The sequence below is a fragment of the Xenopus tropicalis genome, chromosome 7 (genome assembly GCF_000004195.4).
Source record: "Xenopus tropicalis strain Nigerian chromosome 7, UCB_Xtro_10.0, whole genome shotgun sequence".
Lineage (NCBI taxonomy): Eukaryota > Metazoa > Chordata > Amphibia > Anura > Pipidae > Xenopus > Xenopus tropicalis.
The window spans coordinates 103,124,772-103,144,275 of NC_030683.2; the positions used below are offsets into that span (position 1 = coordinate 103,124,772).

The following is a 19,504-nucleotide window of genomic DNA, read 5'->3' on the forward strand; positions in this document are numbered from 1 at the left end:
ACTAGCTGGACATATTTGCCTTTATCAGCCAAATAGGGGTTACAAACCATTACAATCTTGGGCACATTTTAGAGCACTACCTGTGAGCTAACAGGTATCTATCCAGGCTGCCCTCCATAGTGGTGACGAGCTGACAGGTGTCTTACCCTGCCCAGACTCCCTCTTCTATCCTCAGATGTGTTATTGCTATTTCCATGCACTACTACTACTTGTCTTGGACAATAAACAGTTAAATATTGGTTTGCAAGAACTTCTGGCATCCATTCAAAATGCTGTGTACCATTTCCTTTAATTGGTGCTAGTAACATTTTCTTTGACTGATTTTATTATTGGTGTCACGTCCATTGCCACACACACACACACACACAGTGCATCTAGAAGCAGGGCAGAATTATATGATCATGCAAACCATAAAAATGTGCTAGGATCCCTTTAACAATAATGAATTATCAAACCAAATATATCAGTTAGAAGAAAGCCCAGTTTCACTTTTAGAAGGAAACGAAAGTCTGAAAATCACCAAAACCTAAGGTATAAAATCTCTTGCACTCCTTTGAGCCTAGAGCAGAGAAGTCTGAGATCTTTTAGAGAACACCACTCAGTCATTTTGTCCCAAGACTGAGAGAAGGTGGTAAGTTATATTACATGTTTTAAAGTCATTAGCTTATACAGAATTTTGTGTTTGTTTTTTTTTAACAATTAATACTTGGTGAAGAAACTAGATTTAGGTTAAGTAGCTCTGTGTGTCTTCACCCTAAGGGCTCTGGCACACGGGGGAGATTAGTCGCCCGCGATAAAACTCCCTGTTCGCGGGCGACTAATCTCCCCGAGTTGCCTACCTCTGCCATCCCACCGGCGAACATGTAAGTAAGACTCGCGAGTCTTTTTCGGCGATTTGCGCGAAATCGCGCCGTCGCGTCTGCCATCCCGCCGGCGACTTACATGTTCGCCGGTGGGATGGCAGGGGTAGGCAACTCGGGGAGATTAGTCGCCCGCGAACAGGGAGTTAATCGCGGGCGACTAATCTCCCCCGTGTGCCAGAGCCCTTAGGGTGAAGACACACAGAGCTACTTAGTAGCAGCTACTTGTCACAGCTATTGCCTCTGCTAAAACGCATATTGGGACAATTATCAGTAAATGATCAGCATTGTCTATTTTAGTAGCCATAACAAGTAGCTGCTACTAGTAACTCTATCTGTCTTCACCCTTAAAAAGACGGTTCATCTTTAAATTAACTTTTATTATGAAGTAGAGAGTGATATTCTGAGACAAGTTGCAACTGATCTCCATGTCTTATTATTTATGTTTTTTTTTTTACCTATTTAGCTTTTTGCTCAGCAGCTTACTATTTTGGAATGTCAACAGCTATCTGATTGGTAGGGTGCAATTTAACCTAGCAACGAGACAGTAGTTTGAAAGAGAGACTGGTATATTAGTAGGAGTGGGCCTGAATACATAAATAAATAATAAAAAGTAACAATAACAATACAATTGTAGCCTCTCAGAGCAATAGATTTTTGCCTTCTGGGGTCAGTGACCACAATTTGAAAGCTGGAAAAAGTCAGAAGATAAAGGAAAATAATCCAAAAACAAAAAAAAAATTGAAAAGTTGCAAAGAATCGTCTCAGTCTATCAAATACTTAGAGTTAATTTGAAGGTGAACTTACCCTTTAGAGAGTGCCTAAACTCTGGTGCATCCATTTTCACACATAATATAGTATAGTAATAGTTTACAGACTGGGCATTTTGTTGTAATGATAAAACTATATATAACATTGTGGAACAAATCATTACAGTAAATAAAATTAATATAGGAAAGTATAGGTAATATTTTACTTAGTGGTATCAACACTAGGGCAATAGAGGAAATGTCATTTAAGCATTAGCCCTTCTGTTCCTTTTCACAATTTCCTGAAAAAAAAGTGGTAAAAATAGAGCAGTGTAAGAAAAAAAGGACAAAAGCACAGTAACGACTAAAAAAAAGGGGGGGGGGGGGGCTGAGAAAAGGGGAAAAGGAGCACATGCATTTAGGGAGGGGGCCAAAATCATTAACCAAAAGCAATCTCTTTTTTACAGTGCTAAGGGAATGGCAGGTTTGTAGGAAATTAATCTACTTGCAAAGCCCAGAAAGTTGCTCACAGCTTAAAAGAGAACTATACCCCCCGGGTATAAAAGCCCCCGTAACTAGCACTGCCTTGACCCCTCTCACCTCTCCCTTATCGCATAGTTTCTAACTTGTCTAACTATTGCTAACCCCAAGCTAAAAGAGCAGCGTAGCGCAGCTGTGTACCTGGCCGACATCTTCTTTGCAACTGAACAGTTTTTGGGTCTCACAGCTGATACGGACCCTGCTTGCGCATGAGCAGTTTAAGCAGATTTCCCGCTACCTCCAACTGCGCAAGCAGGGTCCGTATCGGCGGAGAGACCCAAAGACTGTTCACTTGCAGGAAATATATGTCGGCCAGGTACTCAGCTGCGCTACTTTGCTCTTTTAGCTTGGGGTTAGCGATAGGGACAGTTTTAAAAGTTAGAAACTATGCGATAAGGGAGAGGTGAGGGGGGTCAAGGCAGTGCTATTTAAGGGGCTTTTATAGCCCGGAGGTATAGTTCTCATTTAAATATCTGTGTAATTAGGGGGGCTGTTTAATAGGGGGTTTAAATCATGAGAATGTGTTGCACTATACATAACAAAATAATATGTGATAGTATGTGGGCACATTATGTTCACATTACATTGCCTGCACCCATGCCTCAGCTGTTCTCACAAAGCACCAGCTTTAGGGTAAAATCGAAATATAAACTTAACTGTACTGAACAGCTTGATTCAGTTACACAGAGAGATGGCCCTCAAATCATCCAATACACTGTGCCCTGGCTGCAGTTAAACTACAACAATCACTTTTTAAAATAACACATAATAGCGAGGTAAATTTTGTTTTTTAAAATGTCAGCGCCTTAAATAAATCTATTTTAAAAACATTTGCCCAAAAGCAAACAGTCACTGCTACTATTTTATACTGCTACTCTTTTATAATTAAATATATAAATATATATATATAATTATTAAATGATTTATAATGGGAGGAGTACTGGGATTTCTTCAGAGCAGAATTGATAGAGACATTATGAAGAGTGATATACAAACAATAAAACATACCTTCTCCTAACAGGATAAATACAGAGGGGCTCAGACTGGGATATGATGGGTTTCCTTGGTGCAGCAGCCACAGGTAGCCATTCCGCCCCTGGCCCCCTACTACTACACAGTAATGCACACACAGGAATGCAAGCAGACTCACACTCAGTCTTTCTCACTAACACAAACACAATTATACATAGAAACAAGCACATTTAGCCACCCCTCAATCTGAAGAAGCCATTTTCTAAAACAGCTCTTCTTACTCATACACATATACACACATCATGTGACTGACTGAGGCTCAGAAAAGATACATGTAACAAGTTTCAGGCTACAGCCAGGCAGAGAAGTGTGCAGTGCTATAAGGGCAGGGACACAGAATTTGCAGATAGTGGTGTTTTAAACACAATTATACAATTATGGGGACTTTGGGCACTTACTGTTGCCCTGTTTGAGTGGCAGGCTTCAGAGAGGAGTTAAGAACCCCCCACACCTATGGAAAAGACATAAGAACATTTTTTTAGAATCAAAGTACATTCTTCATTCAAAGTACAATCTTCGCTTACTGATATCTTATTTTCTTGTCTTTTAAAGGTGGCAGTTTAAATTCAACCTGTATTCCAAAAAAGAGCAGAAGAACATCTGAAGATGAAAACACTATGTAAGAGTCCATTAATAAGTATTTTTCTCTTTACTGTTAGTCACGATTTAAATCTGAAGTGGCCTTTTTGTTTGAAAAAGCTGCAAGTGACCTTATCCTTAATTACACAAAGTACAAAAAAAGTGCCAGACAGAGGCTTGTATTCATGTTAACCAGTGTTAACAACCTCACATGACCCAGGAAGTAAAACATGACTGTACAAAGGTATAAGACTGCATGTGTTTGAAAAACAGCGTGACTCAATTGCTGAATGCACCAGAGGCCACCCCTTTAGATTAGAGGAACGGAGCTTCCATTTGAAGCAGCGTAGGTGGTTTTTCATGGTGAGGGCAGTGAGGTTGGGGAATGCCCTTCCTAGTGATGTGGTAATGGCAGATTCTGTTAATGCCTATAAGAGGGGCCTGGATGAGTTCTTGAACAATCAGAATATCCAAGGCTATTGTGATACTAATATCTACAGTTAGTATTAGTGGTTGTATATATAGTGTATGTATGTGAGTGTATAGATTGGTAGGTGTGGGTTGTGTGTGCTGGGTTTACTTGGATGGGTTGAACTTGATGGACTCTGGTCTTTTTTCAACCCTATGTAACTATGTAACTATGAAAGTAATAAGACATAATATTTACCATAAACCCTAAAGACCAGGGTTGGACTGGCCCACCGGGCTACAGAGAAAAAACCTGGTGGGACCTGCCAACTGTCTGCACCCCACTTCACTGCTTACTTGCTGTAAAAAAATAAAGATGGATGTGTGTTCGAAAGTGGAATGAACAAGCACCGTTTTTTTAACAGTAAGCAGCACAGGAGCGCCAATGGAGGGGGCCGAGCGGGGAGCGGTGGTGGGACCTTGAGTCAGGTACCTGGGGGTCCCCGGGTACCCAGTCCAACTCTGCTAAAGACATTAAAATGGCTAAACTGTATATTTAAATATTTAGGAAATTAGATCAGTGTTATATAAATAAGTGCTGTATGCAAAAGGGACTACGCTTGCAAACGTGCTAGTCGCTACTCACGAGTATGCTGCACGAACAAACAGAATGATATGTACATAGCAATAAAAGTACAAAGTAGCACAATAGAGTGCCTGCTGAGACCACAGAATTATGGTGGTTCGTAGACTGTGTAGTCAAGAGGGGACTAGCCCTATAGTTTAGGCAACCTGTATTGGCATTACACAACCATATATAGCACCAATCCATTGTAACTAGAATTATGACACCATGTGGAAACAGGACACATATTGAGGGGTAAGGCAGAGAGTAAAGTAAAAACAATAATGATGACCACTCCACTAAAGGATATTGAACCCAGTGTAATGGGCAACTCACATCTACAAGGTTGTTTGTAAGCAGACAAAAAGTCCCAATCTCACACTCACTTTTTACTTTCTGGTTTGTGGGAGGTTGTTGACAATAAAGTACCATGACTACTAGCTTCTATATGGCTTCATTTATAGAAACTATTTTTTCACATGTTCACTTTGTTGGTCCCCATGGAAGGTTCCAACTGTGACCTGTGTCAAGTGACTCAGAATTGTAATAGCACCTCACTGAATTGTGACCGATGCCTTATAGCCACATGCATACAAATTTATATGCTAATTGGTTGCTATGGACAACATCACCGGTGATGTCGGGTTGGCTTAAACACTATAATAAATATTCTTTATGTCATTTTGCTTTCCATAGAGTGCCAGCACTTGTGCCCGGAGAAAAGTAAATAACCCCTACTATTTTATTGTTAAAATGATTGTTAAAATGTTTGATTTCATGTGCTTAGGAAGACTATTTAGCAGAATAACTAAGATACATTTCCTCAACATTTTTAAAATATGCAATTTGTGGAAAACTAAGGTATCTCTGGTAGCACTACTTCTCATGGTATAAAATGTATGTGTATTTCTTTTGAAAAAGAACAATTTTCCCCTAACTGGAGTGTAGGCTGTAATAACCTGCAGCGCTGGTAAAAGAAACAAATTTTGGTTGATAGGTGTCCTTTAATTTAAAAACATAAACTAAAGATATCTTTTCATTTTTCTAGTACTGATTGCAACTTACTTTCTTTGGGTGACTGCATTTCCAAGAGATAATCCCCTGGCAAAATGTTTCCAAGATAAAGACTACAACAGTTTGCTAAAAATAGCAAAGCGAGGTCTCAAGAAGACTTCAAACCCTAAACGTGTAGTGATTGTTGGAGCCGGAATTGCTGGGTTAACTGCAGCAAAGGTTTTAGAAGATGCAGGGCACAAGGTAAGATTGTAACTAATGGTGTAGAGTTGATCTAGACTATCCTAGCCCATTTTCCAAAACACAGTTTATTTCATTTAATTAATAAATTGTAATAAATATATGTTTGAATATACAACTATTTTTTATTAATGGAAAAAAAACCAAATCGTTAATGAATATATACCAGGCAGCAACACCATTGTGTACTCTATTTTAAAAGTGGACAAGAATCATTAAAGCAAATGTGTTAATAGCGGAGAAAACACTGTGTTAAAATGCCTTTGTTTTTCCTTCCACTTTATTCCTGTAAATGTACAAGCCACCAGCATACTATGCATTCAACTTTAAATTGGTTGAATTGCCTTTGTATGCTGCATCTCTCTGCATGGTTCTAGGGTGACCAGCAATTGACAAAATGAAAGCAGATTCACTGTGAGGCTGACATATTATTATTATTGTTATCATTATTAGTATTTCCTGTCTAGTATGAAAGGCAGTTGGGACCATAACAACCAAATAACAGTTGAAGTACCAAACTAAAATGTTGCAGCACAAAATGTTAACTCAAAGTTTGAATAAAATAAAATGACTGATTGCAAATTGTCTTACAATAAAATATGTATTTTTTTTAAAGTGTCATTATAGCTTAGAAAGTGTGAGTACTGCAATTTACTACAAGCATTTTACAATTTTCCTTGAGAGTTTATTTACCTAAATAACTTTATATAATGGCCATTTATAGCAAAGTCTTGCTTAGGACACAATCTTTTTTTACTTAGGAACATCCTAAAAAATAATGCTTTATAGTACATTTCAGGCAGGCAGCAAGTAAAGCAGAACAATACAGTCTGAACAAAAATATCTTTTCTCTTATGTTTTGCGGAACAGGTCATATTACTGGAAGCCAGTAGCCGTATAGGAGGACGAATACTTACTTATAGGAATAAAGAAGCTGGATGGTATGCAGAATTAGGAGCAATGAGGATTCCTACTTATCATCAGTAAGTCTCATTCAAGTGAAAGTGTGTAGTGGTAGCAGCAGAGCAGGAAAGTCTTTAGATTTGTAATATAATTATTTAAAAATAGAGGCAGTGGTGTTAGGTATGGAGCTGTGGCATATTCCTAGAGTTATAAGGTATTAAAACATTTAATCCAGGTAGGTACAACTAGCCAGGTAATTGCTCTTGGGAGCACTGGACTGGAGTGAATGCTAGTGCTAGTGTTTGCCATAGGCATTAAAATGGAAGGAAAGCAAGCTGGTGTAGTGTTTTTGACTGCTGCAGTAGTTTTGCACTATTATGTTATGTATATTGAATGACTATAGTTGTTTGAGCCATATTCATTGATTTCATTTAGATATATTGAAAGATCTCTGGTCATAACGTATTTATGTTAGCCTTTATAATACATTTATAAAACAATCAAAATTACTAAATATTTCCTAGGATTGTCATGACATACATAAAGAAGTTCAACCTTTCCGTCTCTGAGTTTGTTGAGTACAATGCAAATACATGGTTTGCTGTAAATAACATTGTAAAGAGAACCTACGCTGTAAGAGACAATCCTGACCTGTTGGCTTACAAGGTGAAAGACTCTGAAAAAGGAAAATCCCCTGATGAGCTTTTTCAAGAAAGTTTGGCTCAGGTAATCATCTTCCCATAAATATGATCAGCCTTGTTTCTTTTTTCCCTTTTAGTTCCCATTACACCAGAACTCCTCTTTTTTTTCTGGATGACACACATAGGGCACATTTACTAAAAGTCTAACATTTCTCATTTTTTTATTTTTAAAAATTCAAATACTTGTTTCTATGAATGTCTTACATTTACTAAAAAGTCTGAAATGAAAAAGTCTGTGCAAGAAAAGTCCACAAGACTCCATGTTTTTCAACTTGTCTTCTTCCAGAAAAAGGGAAGGGACATCTGCCATTCAATTCTATACTCGAAGATATATTCTATATCTCGAAAAAGTTGCAACTTGTTTTTCCCCCTCAACTTTTAGCGATAAAAATCCGAATGGGAAAAAATATGTACACACAAGACCTATGAATATCTTAATATATAATATATTATATCTGTATAAATGGAGCTTAGTGATGCCTGTCAAATAACTGTGTAATATAAATAATGTACCCACTGTTGTAAAATACGATATCAGAAGGCACCTTGGAGTTCAACGACCTGTATAAAAGCACACTTCAGCTTCGCTCCTTTATATCCTTATATTTTATAACAGGAGGTACATTGTATATACAGTATATCTATATATATTTATATCTTTCTTTATATCTTTCTTGCTGCCTGTTTATGCATCCTGCTTGTGGCTACACTGGCTGTCAAAAGCTTATAAAGTTCAGACTACCATATCAAGTAAAATAGAAGCAGGCCCTGGTTTTTATGACTAGAAAATTGATGAGCTTGAGTTTATCCACCTGAACCCATTTATGTTTTGGCCAGTGTTTTATTACATTTGCTTTTAGCAATCACTTTCTCAGATGATTTATAAATTTAGCAAACACTCAAATAGACAGTCCTTCTCCTAAAGCTAATGTCACACAGTGAAACAGGTAGCTGCTACATATAACTTGATATTTTTTATTGTTCCATATAGGCGCATAAAAAGCAGCAGCTACCAATCTACCAAGCCTTATGAGAAGTTGGTAGAGGGTTACTGGGGATGATCTACTAACAAGCTTCCAGTTTCAAACTTGAAGTTAACTTATTAAAATCGAATTGCTGAAATTTTTTTTTTGGTGCAATTCAGAACCTTGCATTAGAACCCTGCATTAGAAAATTGGCCCAAAAAGAGATGGATCAAGTCTCTTTTGTAGGCACTGATACACACTATAAATAAGCCAGCTCTGGAAGCACACAGTCAAACCAGTATTGCAAATAAATAATGCAGCCTTTACAGTTGTAGAAACTTGTTAATAAATAAAAAAAAATCTACTTAAAGCCAGGATGTGCATGCTTTTATTTTCCTATAACTTTTGGATGGGATATAGGTACAGTAATTCCTATGGGCTTAACTATGTACAGGAGATGAGCCAAACACAATACTGTAGCTATTTATTCCTTTTCAAAGCTGCAAATGTTAAGTCTCTTTCACTTTGTGACTGAATGTCTTATAGGTTTTAGATGACTTCAAGGCTAGCAACTACAGCTGCAAGAAAGTAATGAACATGTATGATTCCTACACTGTCAAGGTAATTTACATTGTGTATTATTTCTCACTCTTGCTCCTAGTTTCTTGCAGTCAGTCATTCCACTGTATTGTTATCTTGCATTTATCATGTGGTTTGGGACTCCTAAAATCTTTAACTCTGTTTATGTAAAATGTCACTATTGTCCAGAAGAAGTAAAATACCTGTATTAACCCTGCTCTTTGCTCATTTCAAGTGCATTTTTTTGGTGTGCAGATCAAAGTTTATAGGTGTCACCATTACACACCATTAGTCACCAGTATACACATATAGATATCATCAGGTTTCATAACATAAAAATGTTTCAAAAGTGCACATCATTAACAACCTAGTGCTGTGTCCTTTAACTTCACAGACAGGACTATCCCTTTGGGCTCTCGATCACATTCAACAGAACAATCCAACCAAAGTATTCCAAAGTAACCTTGTGGTTGGCACTGTACAAAGATCTAGGGGGTCATTTGCATAAAAAATGCCATTTATTAAAGGTTCTTGCATCAGCATGTGCTCCTTAAACTTCTGTACAGTTGTGCTTGATGACAATCCTCCCTCTGCTTGTTCCAAATTTTGCACGGTTGAGCTACTGCAACCTCCAAACCAGGTGGTAGCACCAGGGTTCCAACAGCAACCTGAGATAATGTTCACAACACAGTTGTTCAAAAGAATAGGGCACATACATCACTCTTTACATATAATGCTGGAAATTATACCAAGCACTTTCAGTTCCATTGTGCAAGCGCAACTTTGTTAATTTTGATGCATCAGTTACAGTTGCATCAGCCGTACCTTCTCCTAGGTTACCCAAATTAGAGGCTTATTTATTAACATTGCTATGAGCAACATTACTTGTGATGTTTGTCTCCATTGTTAATAAATACATCCCGTACTCTGAAATCATGGCAAAAAATGCTGCATTGTGTTTTAATATATGGTGCTTGTGCTCAAAATTGCACTTTGCAAAAATGAAGGATAAACTGCTCAACTATACCAACTGCTTTTTGTAGTGTTGAATACAAGCTGGTTACCCCTACTACCAAGGTAACCATTTTATGATCCAAAGTAATCATGCTGCAGCATTCAGACTAAATGTGAAGGTGTTTATTTGTGCCAGAACAGACTTGAGTAAGGGCTGATGACTGAAACATTGCCTGGTCTTTGGCATAAATAAACACCTTCACATTTTATTCAGTGTGCTTAAATTGCTTATCTTTGCCTGTGAGCCTGCTCCTTTTCACTCTCATGATTCCCTAGCAACCCTACTATGAATACACATATGTGAGTGGGCAGTGAGGTGGGGAAGAGCATGAGATCCAAAGAGGAGCTGTCTTGAAGGCCCGAGTAGGCAGTTTGGAAAATGGAATTAATAGTGAATTAATATCAGCAAGTTTGAATTACATTTTGGTAATTCAGGGTTGATACCTTAAGGCAGTGCTGTCCAATTGATAGCCCACGGGCCGCATCCAGTCCCCCTTGTGTGCCCCACCATCTGTCTGTCTGCTGTGACTGCTTACCTTTGTCTAAGCTTTAAATGGTATCAGTAGTGGGATTAACTGGCCCTTGCATTATTCACACATTAGATCCAGGCTGTAAGACCCTGCATTGTTTCACACCTGTAAGATCTCATACTGAAGGCACCTGCATTGTTCATCTGTTGACACCACAGACAGACTGTAGGAGCAGTGCCGGCATTGTGTCACTCCGCATAGTACACAGTACAGAACAAACTGTTCATGTTGGAGTGATCATAATCAGTTACTTACATAGTTATGATATGGTTTCCCTGTCTCTTTTCCTACTGCCTGACCTATGCTGCCTGTGTGTGCCATACTCTGCCTTCCCTATGCTGCCTGAGTGTACTAGACTAGATAGGTCCTGTGCGCCCAGCCTTCCAGACCTCATGCATCAAAACCCCCAGCAATAGAGCCGCACTCTCAGCCAATGTCCAATTGAAAAAATATATTTAGGGGGGAGCACGAGACAAAATGCAAAATTTCTGCAAAAAAAGTGCTTTTATTTTTATGCTGCCTGTGTGTGCCATACTCTGCCTGCCCTATGCTACCTGTGTGTGCCATGCTCTGCCTGCCCTATACTGCCTGCGTGTGCCATACTCTACCTGTCCTATGCTTCCTGTGTGTGCCATACTCTGCCTGCCCTATGCTGCCTGTGTGTGCCATACTCTGCCTGCCCTATGCTGCCTGTGTGTGCCATACTCTGCCTGCCCTATGCTACCTGTGTGTGCCATACTCTGCCTGTCCTATGCTGCCTGTGTGTGCCATACTCTACCTGCTGTATGCTACCTGTGTGTGCCATACTCTGCCTGCCCTATACTGCCTGCATGTGCCATACTCTGCCTGCCCTATGCAATATGTGTGTTCCATACTCTGCCTGCTCTATACTGCCTGTGTGTGCCATACTCTGCCTGCCCTATGCTGCCTGTGTGTGTCATACTCTGCCTGCCCTATGCTGCCTGTGTGTGCCATACTCTGCCTGTCCTATGCTACCTGTTGGAGGTGAATGTGACATAGGTTTGTTCTGGGAGTTTATTAGCATTTGGAAATAGTTGTTTGGGGGTCTCTAACGTGTTTAATTATATGTTGAGGGTTGCTGTGCTATCCACAGTGGAGGAGGAGCCATATGGATTTATGGATATATCTTAATATGACATAATAAACTTCTTTTAGCTGTGAGTGAAGGGTGATATCCCTGTAGCGAGCACCAGTTATTCGTATTTTTTTTGTGTGCTACTACCATTAAGGTGGATATAGTCTTAAAAGCTCTTGTGATAACATGGGTGTGGTTTGAAAAAAAGGGAGTGGTCAAAACTGGCTTCCATTATCATCCCTCCACCCTCTCGGTACCACAAAAGTTGGACAGCACTGCCTTAAGGTATTAAATCGTGTTATGGCACATTTTGTTGAAACTAATGACACCCTACAGGATCCCTCTTAGGACTACCCTAATCATCAAATTGTTTTGTGTGGACTGTGGTGTGTGGAATATTCAATATTAAGCTGCATGAAAACGTTGCTCATTGAAGACATTTCAAAATGCTTTCAAGAACACTTTACACATGTATATTAATATAATGCTACATTTTACAGCAATTAATAAAATGTTATAAAAGTATATTTTCATATATCTCTTTAACTCATTTGTAGTTTTTGTTTATGGGCCTCCATAATTAACTTGTTCTTATCACACAGGAATACTTCCTTAAGAAATCTAATCTGAGCAGTGAAGCTGTCAGAATGATTGGAGATTTGCTGAACATGCACAGCTTTATGTTTCTGTCATTCCCTGAAATGCTGCAAATTCAATATGACATCAGTGACATTGTCAAGTAAGCAGCAAAAATTTTACCTTGTTAACTGATATACCGCCTTCCATAGGGTGGGCCAAAATTTAGTAACCTGCATAAACACATGCTTTAGGTAAAGCTAATTGTAAGTAATGGCTAATCAACTTATACCTGCTCATATAAAGTAAAGAAAATTAAAAATGAAATAGTTATCAGGGCCCCCTGGCATTACAATAATCTCAACAAAAGCTGGAGGGCTACAGGTTGGAGATCTCTCATAGATTTAATTAATATTATTAACATGTGTTTATAAAGTGCCAACATATTTTGCAATGCTGGAAATAAATGGGTGTATACCCTAAACATACAGTTTACATGCAAAAATACAACCAATACAAGTGGTGAAGTGGCCCTTCCCATAATAGCTTGCAATCTAAAATATGTTCAACAATGTCTACTCTGTTTAATCTGTCCTTTTTACTACTGTAAGGTTACATTTATATATAAAAATATATGTATATATAATGAAAATTACTCAGACTAATTTACCAACATTGATTAATTTTGGGACAGTAGTCCATAAACCACCAATACAAGATTTATTTTCTTCATTTTATCATTTCAGTACACAGATCAAAGTTATTTGCCGATTTGTTGCACTGTGACAGTTGATTCTCAGAAATGTTAAATAGCAATACATACAAATGACCTACTTTCTAATGTTCTTTTGTGCATTTTACATATATTGCATATCATAGAGGTGTATTCAATGACTATGGTCATGATAGCCTCCTTTTATTTGGTTTAAGGTGTTCTGTTTATTAAAAGAGTGAAGGCTGATGTTGCTAAATGTTAAAAAACAATGAGGGTTAAACTAATCTTTTGGGATATTTAACTGTGTGTCATCAACCACCATAATAAAGGGGGCGGGGGAAGTAGTGGTTAAAAAGAGAATAGATGATGAAAAATATGGTGAGGTTAAGCAAAGTCTTTAAATTGTTTGTAGAGAAGGTGGGGAGAAACTTACAGTGAGAAAAGGGAAAAGTGAGGGATATAGGTGAAAGTTAATGCAATTAACTGCCTAATGTCTGCCAGTGAAAACCTGGGATGTGTTTGCCACTGCCAAATTGTCCTGGACTTTATTAAAATATTTTTAAACTTCATACACACATACATACAGTATTAATGCATACATATATTTACAATACTAATGTAAACTTTTATATAGGTACAACGAGATTGTTGGAGGGTTTGACCATCTCCCAAGAGCATTCTCCCAACAGCTTTTTAGCCCTCTTTATTTGGATTCAAGGGTGGAGAAAGTGTCACAAAGTGAAGATGGGGTGTCTGTATTTTTTTGGCATCAACATAAACAGCGTAATATCAGTGCTGACTACACACTCCTCACTCCAACTGCCAAAGCTCTCCAGATGGTTGAGTTCCAACCACCACTATCAACAAATAAGTTTGAAGCTATCAAGAACATTCATTATTCTGGTTCTACAAAGATATATTTAAGTTTCCGTGTTCGTTTTTGGGAGCAAGAAGGAATTTTTGGAGGCAAGTCAATAACAGATAACCCCTCTCGATTCATCTACTACCTCAGCCATGAGTTTGAAAATATGACTGGTGGAGTGATCTTGGCTTCTTACACTTGGTCAGATGAAGCCATGCTATTTGTTGGTTTAAGTGATGAAGAGTGCATGAAGGCAGCTTTAAATGGTCTTGCTAGGATCCATGGTGATCACGTTTTTCAACACTGGGATGGATCTGGGATTGTGAAGAAATGGAGCACTGACCCATACAGTCTTGGGGCCTTTGCAGCTTTCACTCCTTATCAAATGTCAGATTATGCAGCAGAGCTTTCTTATAATGAGGGAAGGATTTATTTTGCAGGAGAACATGTGGCTTATCCTCATGGATGGATAGAAACATCAATAAAAACTGCTTTAAGAGCTGTTAAGAGAATCCATGAAACTTGATAAGGAAACACTTGACAGACTAAGTTTTTCTTATGCCCTCTTTTACATTCTTCAGAGCATATCAAGCATAAACAGAAAATAGTAATGTAGTACAATGCGCTGATTTTCCACCGGTTATAGTAACCTATGGAGAATATGAGAAGGTACTATACCTCCTTAAATAAGAAGACCATTTTATTAGTGGCCTTCTCTTGTCACAAATTCTTCACATTCCCAAACAATTGTAAAGGGTATCAAGTTGTGTTGGGTTTAACCTTCATGTGCTTACAAGTCTGTATAACATTGTCTGCCTTATATAGCACGCAGGTGCCAGCTCCTAAAATCACAACAGAATCGCAAGTTGTTTTAGTATTGTATTTGCTGATCTACTTTAGTTTCATAATTTGCAGACCTAGGGAGTTCCTATGATTCTGATACACAATGGTTCCAATGATAACACAAGCTTGGGGTGTTTCAATTAGTTACCATTTATTTTACTGATATACTTCAACATAATGAGGAGAAGAGGGCTACTTTGTGAACTTGATAAGTAATGCCATTTTCCTTACCACTGTACAGTTCCTGCAGAACATTATTTGTCTGATGTAGCACTTCCCCAGGCTTGCAAAATACCAGATACAGCTGCTGTTTCATGCCTAAAACAGTGGTCATTTTATTTTGAGACTTGAAGCTGACAAAAGAACATTTGTAGGTTACTTGAGCAAAAACTTTAATGAATGGAATTTTGCAGTGGCTGGATAGCTACCAATCGCCTATTATGACTTAGAGCAGTGCTGTCCAACTGGCGGACCCCCCATTGTGTGGCCCCCACCTGTCTAGCGGCTTACCTTTGTGTAAACTTTAAATGGTATCATCTTGGAGTCAGGAAGGAATTTTTTCCCCTCTGCAGCAAATTAGAGAGGCTTCAGATGGGGTTTTTTGCCTTCCTCTGGATCAACTAGTAGTTAGGCAGGTTATATATAGGCATTATGGTTGAATTTGATGGACGTATGTCTTTTTTCAACCCAACTTACTATGTTACTATGTTACTATGTAGATTAACTGGCCCCTGCATTGCTCACACCTCAGATTCAGGCTGTAATCCCCCTGTATTGTTCACCTGTTCACACCTCAGAAGACTGTAGGAGCAGTGCCAGCATTGTGCCACTGTATCTACTGCCTGACCTACGCTGCCTGTGTGTATGACACAGACACAGGCAGCATAGGGCAGACAGAGTATGGCACACACAGACAGCATAGGGCAGGCAGAGTATGGCACACACAGGTAGCATAGGGCAGGCAGAGTATGGCACACACAGGCAGGGTAGGGCAGGCAGAGTATGGCACACACAGGCAGGGTAGGGCAGGTAGATTAAAGCACACACAGGCAGCATAGGGCAGGCAGAGTATGGCACACACAGGCAGTTAAGGGCAAGCAGAGTAGGGCACACACAGGCAGCATAGGGCAGGCAGAGTATGGCACACACAGGCAGTTAAGGGCAAGCAGAGTAGGGCACACACAGGCAGCATAGGGCAGGCAGAGAATGACAGTGATGGGTGAGTGGGATAAAGAAACTCTGGTAGCACTAGTGTAAAATAACTCCTTTTTGGAGCTGTAGGGGCCATTCTGTCTGCACTTGTGAGTATTGATAACCCTGAATTGCTATTGTCTTGGACAATAAAAGGTATTATTTCCAGTTTGCTGCAAAAGAACTCCTGGTGTCCTTCTTTTCAGTTTTCCATTTGGCAGTGGAAGGTATATTTGAACAACACCATCCATATAAACTTTTCCACTTAGCTAAGGCCCTTTGAAAGAGGGTCAAATGTACCCCATGCTGTAACCCAAGGTGGTTACAGAGCTATTTGGTCACCATGTTTTTATGCAGTGAAAATCAAAGTGTTATTGAGAAAGGGGTTTTAGAATCAGTCTGATTGCTTCCTAATCTATCAATGTGACAAAATTAGACTATTGCTATATATAGATTATATCACTGTACTTATCCTAAAATATTTGCTCCTATGAGCCAAAAGCGTACATCAGTGTAAATCTGACTGTAAACAGGCTGTCCAATAATTAAAAATTTGCCTGGCAAACTTACTGATTTGAGTAAAATAAAGGAAATATGAGTATAACTAAAAACTAAAATTGTTGGACTATGGGGCACATATACTAAGCAATTTTGAGAAAAAGTTCACAATTTATTTGCTTAGAAAAACTTTTTTTGATACTTTCAGCTTGAAAAATTAGTGAATTCTGAAATGTCAACTTGAAGTTTTTGTACAAATGATTAAAGCAAAGATAATTACAGCAAAGATCGAGTTTAATTTGAATTTATACCATGTCGAGTTTATAAGACTTTCAAGGCCAGAAACAAATGAATTTTAGTAAATCATCCCCTATGTGTCCCAGTAAATAATTACTTGGTTCAACATGGAACAGGGAAAATTGGCGGTAACTAGTAAATAGGCTGTTAGAAATTAGAACTAAGCATCTTTGCAAGTACTGTGCAGAAGTATGTAGGTTAGAACACAAATGTTCTCTGAAACTGGCCTGTAATAAGTGTGACTTTGCATTGCTTTACCCAGTGCATTTAGTCAAAGAACACATTGGTCCTTCCTCGCTGCATTCTTTTCTCAAAACAGGAACCTAGGATACAGACCACAAATGGGGAATACCATGTTCAAACAAAGCCACCAGGCTTTTACCAGTTCATTCCCCATATAGGGAAAATCCCTGTATTACAGAGACACCTTGCGACAGCCACATTTTCCATCTGAGCAGGAAAATCTCAGAAAAAACTGCTATAAAATGAGGAAGAGAAAGATGTTCCCAGTGCACGTACTGTATGTAACTTGCTTTGGTAACCAGGGGTGCATTCAAAACCATTTTGCTGAACAATGTACATTGCAAGCAATACTTCACAACTTGGCTTAGTAACATTTGATAGCTTTTTTAGAAGCATATTTATCAATGGGTGAAAGTTAGAACTCGCCATTTGATAGATACACTTCTTACAAATCCCATAGGAATGAACAGAACGTGGGTAAGTTTTGTATTAAGCTCTTAATTCACATTTTGATAAATCTGCCCCTTAATAATGCACACATAATTTACTTTTGTCCAGTTTCCACAAGATTAAATATCTATTTTATTTGAATAAAAATAGGTGAACAGATGAAAAAGGATGTCAGGATGTAAAGGAATAATTGGAATTCTATAAATAATAAATAACAAACAGTTCTTTCCTTCATTTTATTCCATGTATAAAATAGAAATAAAAACACATTTCATTTAGCAACAAAAGTTAAATAAGTCTGCTGTGTTAAATACAAGCAGTTATAAAATAAGACTAGTAAGTCATTTTCTTTGAAGGTTCTCCTTCATCCAAGTCATGGTATATCTGTATTAATAAGTCAAATCAACTGGACTTGCTGTGTTTTTCTTTAATACATGTCGCTAGTCATCCGACTGGCTTCTCAATTCAGAATGACTTGTACAAAGATCTACCTGGAATAAATACCCTGGAATGTTGCTCCAATTAGCATAATCTGTTTATCATAACCAGAATGGGATCAGGGATCTCTTGAAGGTAAGGTGTGTATCAGCATGATTTTAGCTATAAGGTGTTAATAAGCAGCTAGTTAAGAGTCTCACCACCTAAAACTAACATTGAAGTTAATAGAAAGTGTGCTGAATCTTCAATATTCCAACTAATTGTTGTTTTTGGTCATTTTTGAGAGTAAAGCAATCAAGATTTTTCTTAAATATGAATATTGTATTGGAAAAAACATGATAAAAAGTAGTCATATTTAGCCATGATTATGCATAATTTTCTCACTATAGTGCAAAAATGAATAAATCTGCCCTAAGGAACAGATTTTTAAAAATCTGAGTTTAGTGCTTATTACAGAAAAACTCACCTACATTCTTTTAATTCCTGTGGGATTTTAAGAAGTGTATTTATCAATGGGTGATTTCTAATTTTTCAACCATTAAATAAATACACATCTTAAAATCCATAGGGATAAATAGAACATGGGTGAGTTTTTATGTATTAAACTCTAAACTCACATTTTGATAAATCAATCCCCTTAATGTCTGCAGGGCTCCCTTGCATCTTAGTAACTTGTGTTCTGTGCCTTGCACTCCATGTATGGGCTGCATTGTATGCATTATTATTTATACCTGTATACATACAAGCAGAGCATTGTGGAGTTCCCCTCTCCTCTTAGTGCACACTAGGCTATTGTCAGCTCTCAGAAAAGGATAATTGTAAATCTTTTCATATATTTGAATGTAAAATTAGATTCTCGGTGTACATTCTGCTGCTCAAGAGTGCAAATATCCCCATGAGATGACACATAAGCACACTGCACAACTGACAACGTAGAAAACCGTAGAAGGCTTACTGAATGTGAGATCTTAGGCTTTCATGTAACCTATACCTGTAAATATTTAGTGTACTAGCTATATTACTACAGGTATTGGACCCCTTATCCGGAAACCCATTATCCAGAAAGTTATGAATTACGGAAAGGCCATCTCCCATAGACTCCATTTTAATTAAATAATTCACATTTTTAATAATGGTTTCCTTTTTCTCTGTAATAATAAAGCAGTATCTTGTACTTGATTCCAACCAAGATATACCCTTACTGGAGCCAAAACAATCCTATTGGGCTTAATTACTTTTAGATAATTTTTTTAGCAGACTTAAGGTAGCAGATCCGAATTACGGAAAGAACCCTTATCCGGAAATCCCCAGGTGCCGAGCATTCTGGATAATGGGTCCCATACCTGTATTATAACAGCGTTGGGGAACACAGTAAGGACATCTCTCTCGAGTTATAAATATACTTTATTGACAATGAACACTGTGTGATATATACTCATTACTCCTCTTTTATTGTGGAGCATTACTTAATCAGCCTGTAGATAACCAGAGCTCAAATTGCTGCACATAAGGATAATATAGACAGTAATAAAGCCATTACAAAACTAGTCAGTCTG

General features: G+C 38.1%; 1 protein-coding gene across 1 annotated transcript; it reads left to right on the forward strand.

Moving 5' to 3' along the window:
• The first annotated feature begins 498 nt into the window (after positions 1 to 498).
• il4i1 (interleukin 4 induced 1) lies at positions 499 to 15,351 on the forward strand. Its single transcript, XM_031906631.1, has 8 exons — positions 499 to 631; positions 3,734 to 3,800; positions 5,842 to 6,050; positions 6,918 to 7,030; positions 7,475 to 7,676; positions 9,163 to 9,237; positions 12,438 to 12,574; positions 13,761 to 15,351. The coding sequence occupies exons 2-8, from the start codon at positions 3,788 to 3,790 to the stop codon at positions 14,512 to 14,514; spliced, it is 1,503 nt and encodes a 500-aa protein (XP_031762491.1). The 5' UTR covers positions 499 to 631; positions 3,734 to 3,787; the 3' UTR covers positions 14,515 to 15,351.
• Positions 15,352 to 19,504: the final 4,153 nt, after the last annotated feature.

Bases quoted from the DNA above. Each gene is read 5' to 3' on its own strand.
- il4i1 (XM_031906631.1), top strand. The intron at 6,051-6,917 runs GTAAGATTGTAA...TTTGCGGAACAG, and splicing joins TAGAAGATGCAGGGCACAAG to GTCATATTACTGGAAGCCAG. The intron at 12,575-13,760 runs GTAAGCAGCAAA...ACTTTTATATAG, and splicing joins GACATCAGTGACATTGTCAA to GTACAACGAGATTGTTGGAG.